The 11190-nt window shown below is 59.1% G+C and overlaps 1 protein-coding gene across 1 annotated transcript; it reads left to right on the top strand.

Annotated features, from left to right (window-relative positions):
- The first annotated feature begins 4548 nt into the window (after nucleotides 1–4548).
- On the top strand, nucleotides 4549–8028 carry PIM1 (Pim-1 proto-oncogene, serine/threonine kinase). Its single transcript, XM_042837438.1, has 6 exons — nucleotides 4549–4753; nucleotides 4835–4941; nucleotides 5018–5068; nucleotides 5523–5889; nucleotides 6499–6675; nucleotides 6852–8028. Exons 1-6 carry the CDS (start codon nucleotides 4672–4674, stop codon nucleotides 7007–7009), a joined length of 942 nt encoding a protein of 313 aa, XP_042693372.1. The 5' UTR covers nucleotides 4549–4671; the 3' UTR covers nucleotides 7010–8028.
- Nucleotides 8029–11190: the final 3162 nt, after the last annotated feature.

The raw sequence follows: 11190 nt of genomic DNA, 5'->3' as shown, positions 1-11190 counted from the left end.
AGCCGCAGCCGCAGACAAAACCCTCTCAGTCCCGCGCTGCTCAGATGTGTGGCCACCAAAACCCGCGAAAAGATGAAAGGGATCTCCTGGCTGACCCCATCACCCCGCGCTGCGCGCTGCTGCCCTGCACACGGAGCAGCATTTTTCCCATGCTCGGAGGGTCAGTCCCCCCCTGCACTCCCGGACAGAGCAATGCCAGGAATGTACCTGGGAAGGGCGGCGGGCAGGGGAGATGGGCAAATGCATCACTATCATCTTTTAAAAGGCACTTCACTCATGCAAGGGCTCTACAGAAAGGACCAGAGCTGCAGGGACGCACTGAGCCTTGCTCAGGGCTGTGGTTTGTGTCCTTTCTCCCATGGTTTGCCATACGGGTGCCAGCCTGTGGTGCTGGTTTCTGGAATGGATCCTGACTCTCCAGGCACAGCCCAAGGTCCCGCAGAGTCCTGGCCTGGCCGTCAGGACCAGAGGCAGAGGCTAACAGGGAAAAATCCAGGAGAAATGCACTTCCTTCTCCTCTCCTCCACCTTGACCTTGCATCACCCAAAATAATAACAAAGGGGAAATGCAATGGAAGCGAATGGAGATGGGACCCGGGGCACAGCTCAGGGCGCTGTGGGATGACAGCAGGAGCTGAGGGGGAGTGCTGCTGTGCCCCATACAACTCAGACCCCACACCCGCTGCTGCCCCATTCCACACGGGGACCTTCCCCAGCAGAGGGGACACGCGGCCTCAGCACCGTGGCCGCACGTGGGCCCGTGCCCCCATGAGCCCCCCTCTCCCCTCCGCTCTGCAAGAGGGTTTCGCCTGTAAACAGCGATCCCCGGGTAACACTTCTAATCCGTCGCCTCTTGGCTATTATTCCTCCCCGCTAACCTTAAAGCCTCCCCCTTTCTCTTCGAGGCACCCCCAGAGCAGAGGAAATTCCTCAGCCCTGACGTGATGTGAAACACGAGCGGCTCGGCCCCAACCTCGCCGGGGCCATTTCCCAACCCAGGTTTCCCTATAGCATCCCCCCCCCGGCCCCCCTCCCCAGCCACCCCTTTAGACATTGTAACCCGAGAGGCTGGAAATGCAGCGCCTTTCATCTTCCATTTCCCACATCCTGAGAGTCTGGGGAGAAGGAGCCCACCCAGATGAAGGAATCCCAACTATGCGGCTCTCTCAACCTCCCGGTCCCCCCCGCTGCCCCCCGTGCGGCTCCATTCACGGAGCAGATTAGCCACGCTGCCGGCTCCACGCGCACCTCCGCACCCGAAAAAGCCCGCGCTGAAAGCCAACAATAAGAATCAAGTTGAAAAATTGACGATACAGAAAGAACCCGTTCCCAGCTCCACTCCTTTGCCCCATTCTCTGTAGGGCTGACGCACCCGGCACTGGGGAGCGGTGCCCAAAACCACAGGAGCGGTGCTGCTCGGGGCGACGCAAGCCCCACCATGGGACGCGTGTGTCCCAGCCAGGCCAGGAGAAAGGTCCAACCCAACCATTCTACAGCCCTATTCCTTTTGTGTTCATCCAGTGTTGGAACCCCATGGACCACACCGGCCCCGAGCAGCCATGCTCCCATGTGCCCTGTGCGTGGCCGCATCCTGCAGCGCAGCGCATGGCGTGTTGTGCACATCGCATCTCCTGCACCACTGGGTGACAGCAGGGCATGCTTTTGCTGCTCTTGGGGTGACCTCACGTGGGTGAAAGCAAACCTGGGGTCTCTCATCCAAGGGCTGCACATCTGTTTGCTCCCCGCACAGCCCAGCACATTCCCCTCCCCATCGTCACCTATTTGCTAATTGTGCCAGTGGTGAAGGGCGGGAGGCAGAGGAGGAAACAAAAAGTAAACTGAGAAAGCAAGACTGCAGCTCCAAGGGCCCAGCACAGCAATCAAGCGATAAAGCAGTAATTAAGCCTGATTATCATGCAAGACAGCCCCGGTTAGACTGGAATGCCACTGAAGAGCCCAAAAGCTGCCAGGATTGTTTGCAGCACAGAGAGCTGATCTGATATCTGCTGGGAGCTGCTCTCCTGCAGGCTGCCCCCAGCGCTACATACAGCTTGGGTTCTGCTTCACCCCTTCGGGGTTTTCCTCCTCGCAGCCCTGCACAATCTCCCCACAAAAGCATCGGCTGTCCCAGTTCTTGGGTTTGACCCGGGGGCAGAAAGCCATCCTGGGCCATTGAGACCACCTTCACAGGGCCATCCGAGGGGTGGGGCCCCATCCCTGGAGGTGCCCAAAGCCGTGGATGGGACAGCTCAATCCGGTGGGGGGCACTCAGCCCATGGCAGGGTTAAGGCTGGGGGCTGTAAGGTCCCTTCCAACCCAACCATTCTATGGATGTACGACCCACATGCCCACGCAAGCACAAAGCATGCAAGAGGATGCGGGCTGCTCTGCTGTGCCCTCATTGCTGACAGCTTTCATTAAGTGGAAGCAGGCTGGGGAAAGAGGCAATTCCTGCAGGATGAGCTTTGGCTCGAGTTAGCCTGAATGCCTGACACATCCCAATTGCATTGGCCAGGCTGGCACGAGGGAAAGATGAGTATATGTAGGTCAGGCCCTGGGGTAACAGGTAGCTCCCAGCATGGGTTGGGGTCATTTGGGATACAGCTGGGTGGGATGTTCCAGGAACAGAGGGGATGTGGTTGGGAAATAGGGCAGCGTGCCACCCATCGCCCTGCTCCACGTGGAGAAATGCCTTCCCTTCACCTCTGGGACAGAGCTGCCAGCCCTCCGCACCCGCAGGAGGAGCCGCCGCTGACTCAGGCCCTGGGAACTCAGTGCTTGGGTACAGAGATGAGCTGGCCCCAAATCATCCGGGTTGCAAGACGTGCTGCTCCCCTGGATGCTAAGGAGTGGTTTGGGCAGGGCGAGGAAGAGGCCCGGAGGAGGTCAGGGAAGGCGGCCCCCAGGAAAGCCCTGCTGCTCCCAGGGCGAGCCTTGTTTGTAAATAAAGAGTCTCCGTTTCCAGGGCAGGCCGGGTGGCACCTTTCACCATCAGGAATCCGGCAATGAGTTTGGGGCCGGGTGCTGAGTCAGGCGGTCCCATGGAGGACTGGCAGAACCGGTCATCCCGAACCTGCCCAGGCTTCGGGTGGGGAATAGAGCAGGAGAAACGCAGCCCTGCTCCACCCCGAGCTTGCATCACCCCCACATGACAACAATAATAATAAAAAACAACAAAAGGGAGGGAGGTCGCCGTGTCAGATTTCTCCACACTTGATCAAAACGCAAACGCCGGCAGGCTGAGGTGTTCTCAGCCCTCGGGGGGAGCCCCAAAGAGGCAGTGAGCATCTCCTGCACGGTGGCAGGGTGGGGCGGGCGCCGTCCCGGAGTGCTTTCCTTTTAAAAGAAACACAGAAACGAGCCCGGCGCTCACCAGCACTTCCAGTAAAACCCATTCAATTTCGGCAATTCATCCCACAAATATGTGTGGGATGCTGGGAACTCCTCGGGGCCGCTCGGGCACAGATGGGCTCCGTCTGGAGCGGCGGCCGCGGCTCTTTGCTCCGCGTGGTAACAGCGTGAGTAATCAGAGACCTCCATCCAGGGCTTTATTTATCTTATCTCTGGAAGTCGGCGAAGCATTTCGGGCTGCGACTTCTGCGGGAAAAAAAAAAAGGAAAGGATAAAAGAAAGGCTGTTAATCAAAGAGCCCCCAGCGGGAACCTCCACTTTTACTAGAAAAGGGAAAAGTTCAGGCGCCCGGGTTGTGAAGGAAGGGATGAAGTAAAGGCTGGGACGGCGCGGGGGGAGCCGGGGCGCGAAATGTAACGTGAACAGACGAAGAGCTGCAGCTGCCTTGGGGGATTCCCGCGACGAGGACGGGAAGCGCCGGCGCTCAGCGCCCGCTCCGGCACGGCGGAGCGCGGGGGGGGCGCCGCGCGGGGGGCGCAGCCGGCGGCGTTGTGTGAATCGCTGCCGGGGGGCGCGGGGCTGGGCGGAGCCGCCGCCCGCTCCCTGCTCTACAGGCGGTGTCACCTCCACAGCCGTGTCCGGCCACTCCCCGCGGCGCTGCCCTCGCAACGCCCTGCTGCTCCTCGCGAGCCGCTGTTCCCTTCGTAACCCTCCGTTCCACTCACGGAGCTCTGGGTCCCCGCGTTCTTTCGCCCCCCCTCCGCCCGGTGCTCTGACCGCACAGCACGCCATGACCGCACAGCGCCCAGCCCCTCCCCCCGGACCCCCGCAGGGCCGCTCCCCACGTTCCCGCCACCCGCGCGCTCCCTTCGCCCGTGACGGCGGCGGCGCCCCCCTCCCTCCCCGGCTCCTTTGGCGCCTTTTCCTTCCCGCCACGTCGTTGCCCGCCGCCGTCGCTCCGCCGCGCGGGACGCGCCCTATTGGCTGAGGAGCGGCCGAGCGGGCGGGGCGTCCCATCGGCGCGCCCAGCAGAGGCCACGCCGCCCGGCTCTCCCCGGCCCCGCCCCCGCCTCTCGCTACTCCCGCGGCCGGCGCGGGGCCGGCGCGCCACACGAGAGCCCGGCAGCGTGGGGAGCGGTCGCGCCGTGCCCGCCCCGCGGCGCCCCCCTTCCCCCCCCCCGACCCCCTCTCCCTCCACCTTCTCTTTTTCCTCCTCCTTTCGGCTCGCCGTCCCCCGCCCGCCTTCAGCCGGGCTGGGCTGCCCGAGCCGCCTGGGTCGGGTTTGTTCGGGCGGGGCTGCAGCCGGAGCGCGGCGGCGGGGATGCTGCTTTCCAAAATCAACTCGTTGGCCCACCTCCGTTCCGGGCCCGGCGCAGAGCTGCACGCCGCCAAGCTGCCCGCAGGTGAGGCGCCGCGCGGCGGTGCGAGGCGGTGCGGTGTGGGGCTCGGGTTGGGGAAGCGCTGACGCCGCGCTCCTCCCGCAGGGAAGGAGAAGGAGCCGCTGGAGAAGCTGTACCAGGTGGGCCCGCTGTTGGGCAGCGGGGGGTTCGGCTCCGTCTATTCGGGGATCCGCCTCTCCGACAGCGCCCCGGTAAGTGCGGGGTGAGTTGCGGGCAGCGGGCTTCTGCCCGGCTCGGCCCCGCTCAGCGCCGCGCGTCGCCCCGCAGGTGGCCATCAAACACGTGGCGAGGGACCGCATCTCCGAGTGGGGCGAGCTGGTGAGCATCGGGGGACGGGGAAAGGGGGGCCGTGCGGATGGGGGGACGAAACGCTGGAGTATCCCTGGTCGGAGGGGTGCGCGGAGGATGGAGCATCCCTGGCTATGGGGGGATGGGTTGGGACCGCCCCTGGTTTTGGGGCATGGGGGGGTGGGTCGGAGCATCCCTCGTTTTAAGGCACTGGGGGGTATCCAGACCACCCCTGGACTGAGACATGGGTTGGGGGAATCCGGAGCATCCTTGGTTTTATGGACAGTAGGAGTGGGGCGGTCCAGAGCATCCCTGGTTGTGGGATGCCAAGGGGAACCACTGAAATATCCCTGATCTGAGGGCACTGGAGCATCGCAGGCCGGGGCTAACTGGGATATCCAGATGGTGGATGGGGCAGGGAGCATCCCTGGCTTTGGGGGACGCACCAAGGGACCTGGCGCTGATAGCACCGGCGTCCCCGCAGCCCAGTGGCACGCGCGTGCCGATGGAGATCCTTCTGCTGAAGAAGGTGGGCACGGATTTCCGCGGCATCATCCGCCTCCTCGATTGGTTTGAACGACCCGACAGCTTCGTGCTGGTGCTGGAGCGGCCAGAACCGGTGCAGGATCTCTTTGACTTCATCACAGAACGGGGGGCGCTGGCAGAGGAGCTGGCGCGGGAGCTGTTCCGCCAGGTGCTGGAGGCCGTGCAGCACTGCCACGACCGCGGCGTGCTGCACCGCGACATCAAGGACGAGAACATCCTCATCGACCTCGCCACCGGCGAGCTCAAGCTCATCGACTTTGGCTCCGGTGCCCTCCTCAAGGACACCGTCTACACTGATTTTGATGGTGAGACATCGCCGTGTGCCGGAGGCGTCCCCCCTCTGTGCAGCAACGTGGGAAGGTGGGGGTGGAAATGTGGCGTTATTCAGCTGCCCGCAAAGTGTTTGGCACCACTCGGTGTTGTGAAAGGGGAGCCGGCTCCCAGCCTGAGCACCCAACCAAAGCTTCAGGCTGGGGCGGGGGAGGGCACCCTACAAAAACAAACAGCTCCTGGGGGGACACGGGACGACAGGTTGCAAAACCTGGCGTGCATCACAGAAGGATGGCTCCGTTCTCCTTGTTTGCTTTTTTTAAAATTATTTTTAAATTTTTATTTAATTTTTCTTTTGGCAAAGGGGTGGGAAGAAGGTGTGGTTTCCCCCCTCCCTCGGGAGTTTTATTTTTTGCATGTAACGGTTGGTCCCGGCCTTCCCCGACCCCGTGCTGCCACCTTCCGGCCCCACCGCCTTTATTTTACAACCCAAAGTTTGTAAACAAGAGTCACGTGCTGGCGGGGGTGGTGTGACGCCCGGTGACCCCCCCGCCACCACCCGTCCTCACCCGGCCCCACCGCGGGCTGCGCGTCTCTGCCATCCCCAAAAGGGGCTTGGGGACAAAAGTGGCCGTTTTCTGCAGGCACGCGGGTCTACAGCCCGCCAGAGTGGATCCGCTACCACCGGTACCACGGGCGCTCGGCAACGGTGTGGTCCCTGGGCGTGCTGCTGTACGACATGGTGTGCGGGGACATCCCCTTCGAGCACGACGAGGACATCCTGCGCGGCCAGGTGTTCTTCAGGCAGAGGGTCTCTCCAGGTGGGCACCGGACGGGAGAGGCAGCAGCGCAGGGCTCCTGTCACCCTTTGGGGAGCTCGAGGGGGTGGCGCGTTTCTCGGTGTCCTGCGGTCCTCCGGCACGCGGTGGATGGACGGGGAGGTTGGGCGCGGCGCTGAGTGCCCCCCGCCACGCTGACCGCTGCTTTGCGTCCCCAGAGTGCGAACATCTCATCCGGTGGTGCCTTTCCCAGCGCCCCTCAGACAGGCCGTCTTTCGAGGACATCTCCAACCACTCCTGGATGCAGAGTGTCCACCTGTCCCAGGAGGCGGCAGAGATCCACCTGCACAGCTTGCTCCAGGAGACGGGCAAATAACATCTCTGGTGTCTCCCGTAAGGAATGGACCGTTGTCTTGGGATTGTGGGGTTGAGTGGAGATCGTCGCTCGGCGCCGTGCAGTTCTCTGGAGCCAAACTCACCCGGAGGTTGGATCCCAGCTGGACTCAGTGGTCCTATCTCACTTGATGTTTTTTTCAGTAAACTTTGGGGTTTTGGTTCTGTCTCTGGGGGCTCCCATGAGTCTTCCTGGCCTGCTGAATTTGGGACTATGAGAGGATTGGAACTCTGAAAAGCTTCAATGGGGGGAAGGCTGTCTGGGGAGGGCAGGGCAGGTGCTCTGATCTGTGTGCCGTCACCATCTTCGAGTGCCTTCAGTTGTGACGTGGGCTGTGCTGGAGGAAATACTTGAATTTTCCTACACTGCTGCTTTTCCATGCCTCACCTGGGTGCAGAGCTACTTTTCCCAGAAGGAAGCAGGTCAGGAGGAGCTCAGAGCCCTGCGACGATGCCTTCCCTGAGCCCTCTGCTTCCCAATGCACAAACAATGCAACCCAACAGAGCTGTAAATGCGTGTACAGAGTTATTATACAGGAGCAAAGCTTGGTGTACAGTTGTTAATAATGGTAATGTTTTTGCCCTTTTTTATTCCCCATCCAAGTTTTAATTTATTTTTGTGGATATTTTTTTTATTTTGTTTTGTTTTGTTTTCGCAAGGAGGAGCCTGAGCCAGGAGGATAACTTATTTATTTATTTATAACCCACGTGGGTCCCCGACCCACGCCTTGCTTCTGCAGCTGCTGACCCCCGGTGCCTGGTCGGATTTCGCTCTGTGTCCATGTGTCTGTCCCACATCACGGATGGATTTGGGGTTTTTGGGGCGGGGGGGGGCTGTGTGCCCATGCACTCTTTGGGCTGAGCTGGCAGAGAGCGCTGTTGTCTCCATGCAACCTGTGTGTCGCTGGCGGGTTTTTGTTAATAGTTAAAATTGTACAGGGGAATTCAGAAATCCTATTTTTTTTATACAATGCGGTTTTAAATAAAAAGAAAATCGTGGAACAGAGGCATCCCTTTATTATTGCGGGGTGGGATGGAGAGAAGTGGGAGCAAGTGGGGTGCTGACCCCCCACGGGGCTGCAGCATCCCAACAGAGGCGAGAGGAGGACACAGCCCAGCCCCAAAGGCTCCAGCCCAGGGCCCCGTGGGACAGCACAGCCCTCGGGGTGTCTTCAGCCCAACCATTCCCCGCAGGTCTGGGAGAGATCAAAGCAGTGCAGAGCCCTCCTGTCTGCTGCAGGGCGCTGAGGAGCATGTGCTGGGGATGGGGAGTAAACAGACATCAAAGACAGCTTGCGAAACACCGGATGTTGTCAGCCCAATTACATTCGGGCACTGCCGAGCCTGTTGCACCGGCTCTGTTGGCGCGGTGGGTGTTGGTGTTGTGTGGGTGCTGTTGGTGTTGCACAGGGTGCAGGCAACTGCCGTGCCGCCCCCACCTCCAGCCCCAGAGGAGGCTCGTGGCCAGTTTACGGGAAGTCGGTTACTGTTGGTCGGCAGCAGTGACGCTTCGCTTGTGTTACACTTTCTGAGCTGCCAAACCCCACTTCCCAGCTCTGCAACGCTTTGGCTGCGGGGCTGTTGGTCAGGTTTTGTTTTGTTTCATTTGATGTCATGAGAATGTTGGCACTCGGGTACTACGGAGCTGCTGGCACCGTGCTGCTTTTGGAGGACACCCATCACCCATTGTGCCTGCTCCTGCCACAGGGCACTGAGCAGTCTGCAAGCTAATTTGCAAGACCCCCAGCTCAACCCAATTGGGTCATTCCTTGGTTTATGCCACACGTTTTATGCTTAAAAACAGCATTCCTACCCCGTTCCCTGTGCTCTCTTCTCTAAGTACAGCTGCTTTTTGGGAACCGGGGTCCCTAGAGCTCTGTCCCAGCTCTGGATGCACTCACGTGTTGTGTCACTGCTGCCCCTCCGCACAAAGCATCAACTCTGTTTGTTTAGCTTTTTTTTTTCCTGCTCAGCTGCATCTTTCATCTCCTGCTTGAGGCCGCTCAGAGCAGGAAGCACTGCTCCGAATGCCTTCAAAGTTCAGCCCCATTTAGAGATGCGGTTTGCGCTGAACCTCCCCTCTCGCTTTTCCTCCGGACCATCCGGGAAGCAGCTCTTACACGAAAGCAGAGCAGCGCAGAGCCCCCGCGCCGCATCCTCCCCTGCACTATCGCGGCTGCCCGGGTTGAGCACAGCCCACCCTTCCCGTAAATGCTCACAACTGCTGCGGCGTTTCTTAGAAAAGGGCCAAGTTGGTCCGGCGCTGCCGCCGATAGCCGCGGCGTTTCCGTCTGCCGCTGGTGATCCCATCCACCATCGCTGTGCCTGCGCTGCAGCTTTCCCTCCTGCTGGCGCCTTCATCCAGCCAAGAGCCATCAGGTCCATCCGTGTCCTGCACCTCTAGGAGTAGGGAGATGGGAGACCCGAAGTCAGTAGCTTAGAATGGTTTGTGTTATGAGGGACCTTGAATGTTCCAGTCGCAGTAGGCAAGTTTCCCTTCTCCCAGACAAGAACAGCAGGGTTGGGTTGGAGATGATGGATGTTTTATTACTTGTCTAGCCGTTCCTGCTGCTTTTACATCATAGAATCATTAAGGTCAGAAAAGACCCAAGTCCAACCCCAGCACACCAAGCCCACTGACCACATCTCTCAGTGCCCACATCTTGAACACCTCCAGCGATGGTGACCCCACCACCTTCCTGGGCAGCCTGTGAAAATGCATCACCGCTCCTCCTGAGAAGAAATGAATCCTAACCTCCAACCTCACAAGAGCAAAAACCAAAAAGGATGAAACAGGAGCAGGACAAGTCTTCATGCCATCCAATTCTGAGATCTGGGGCTGAACGGACAGCTGCAGACTTGCAGAGGGTCAGCACTCAACACACCTTTGCCTTCCCATATCCAGCCACGGTGCTCAGCCACAGCAAAGGCAACAAACTCTCTTTATCGCATCACTTCCTGGAAATGGGAGGTGAGCAGCATCCAGACGTGCTGGAAACGCACACTTGGAGGTGGCACCTTTGGGCCCTTCTGGGCACAGTGAGTCACAGGAGCTATTTTAAACCCCCGCCTTAGGATGAGAGGAATGAGCAGCAGGTCCCACGGCTCCCTGGTAATGAAGCACTGTGAACACTGATCTCCCAGCGCTTTGCCAAAGTCCTGTGGGCAACAGCATCATTTCCATGGGGTGTGTGGGGAAACTGAGGCATGGCACACTGGCTTGCTGGAGACATTTCGTGGCAGAGCTTAAGAGCAGGGCTCAGCCTTTTCCTGCCCTATCACTCCCACAAGGGAAATGTCAGCCAGGAGAAAGTGCGCAGCAAGAGGCTCCTGGGTTTATTTATGGGTGCCAGCAGCTTGCAGCCAACGAGCAAGATGAGACCACAGGCAGCAGAGTCCCAGCAGCATAAGCACCTTTCTTTGGGTGGGACTGGCCATCAAGGGATGTCCCCAAGTCCCCCAGGTATGGGAGCTGAGGGCAAAGCCCTGAACTCATCTCAACCCTGGCAGAAATGAACAAAGTGGGGGGAGATGTCCCTTCCCAGAGCTCTGGAAAAACCCCGTGCTGTGACCCCAGGTGCAGGTTTCAGGCACCTGAAGCCTTGTGGGTTTTGCACCAACCTTACCAACATGGAGCCCGAGCTGATGCTGCCTCCGTGACACACTGAAACTGCATCACTGGGCTGAGAGTTGGTGGGGGTTTTTGCAAGGAAGAAACACTCTATTCACCATATTAAAAAAACGCCAAAACAAAACAAAAAACCAAAAAACCCACACACCGCAAAACCTTTCCAGTGTGTAAAGCTGAGTCAAATTTAGCAACTTCAGCTAAAGAAAAATATTTGTAAGGGGGTAATCAGAGTGTTTTTCATCCTTTTCCAAGCTTTTCCCCTTCCTCCAGGGTAATTTTTCATGTTTTTAATCACTGTGTTTGTTACAGTTAGGAGGGTGTTAAGCGACCCGAAAACTGAAACAGCTCTCGTTTCAAACCCAAGCAGCCAGTTCAGTTAACCTGAAATGACACACAGGCACACATCAGCGTTTGAAGGGAGAGCGGGTTGCAGGAACAGAGATCTCACCCCACTGAGAAGGCTGTGAGAAAAACAGAAGCAGCAAAATGTCATTTCAGGTCAACCCACGCTGAAATTCTTCAGACTTTCCCCC

Source organism: Centrocercus urophasianus, unplaced genomic scaffold (assembly GCF_019232065.1).
Source record: "Centrocercus urophasianus isolate 14NV4802_14NV808 unplaced genomic scaffold, USGS_Curo_1.0 seq_70, whole genome shotgun sequence".
Classification (NCBI taxonomy): Eukaryota; Metazoa; Chordata; class Aves; order Galliformes; family Phasianidae; genus Centrocercus; species Centrocercus urophasianus.
Note: the sequence above shows the minus strand (reverse complement) of the source record. Positions and strands in the feature narration are given on the sequence as shown.

What these genes read in the sequence shown, in the direction of transcription:
- PIM1 (XM_042837438.1), top strand. Translation starts at nt 4,672, where the DNA reads ATGCTGCTTTCCAAAATCAACTCGTTGGCCCACCTCCGTTCCGGGCCC. An exon ending in GCCTCTCCGACAGCGCCCCG is followed by an intron (nt 4,942 to 5,017) that starts GTAAGTGCGGGG and finishes GTCGCCCCGCAG; the next exon opens with GTGGCCATCAAACACGTGGC. An exon ending in CAGGCAGAGGGTCTCTCCAG is followed by an intron (nt 6,676 to 6,851) that starts GTGGGCACCGGA and finishes TTGCGTCCCCAG; the next exon opens with AGTGCGAACATCTCATCCGG.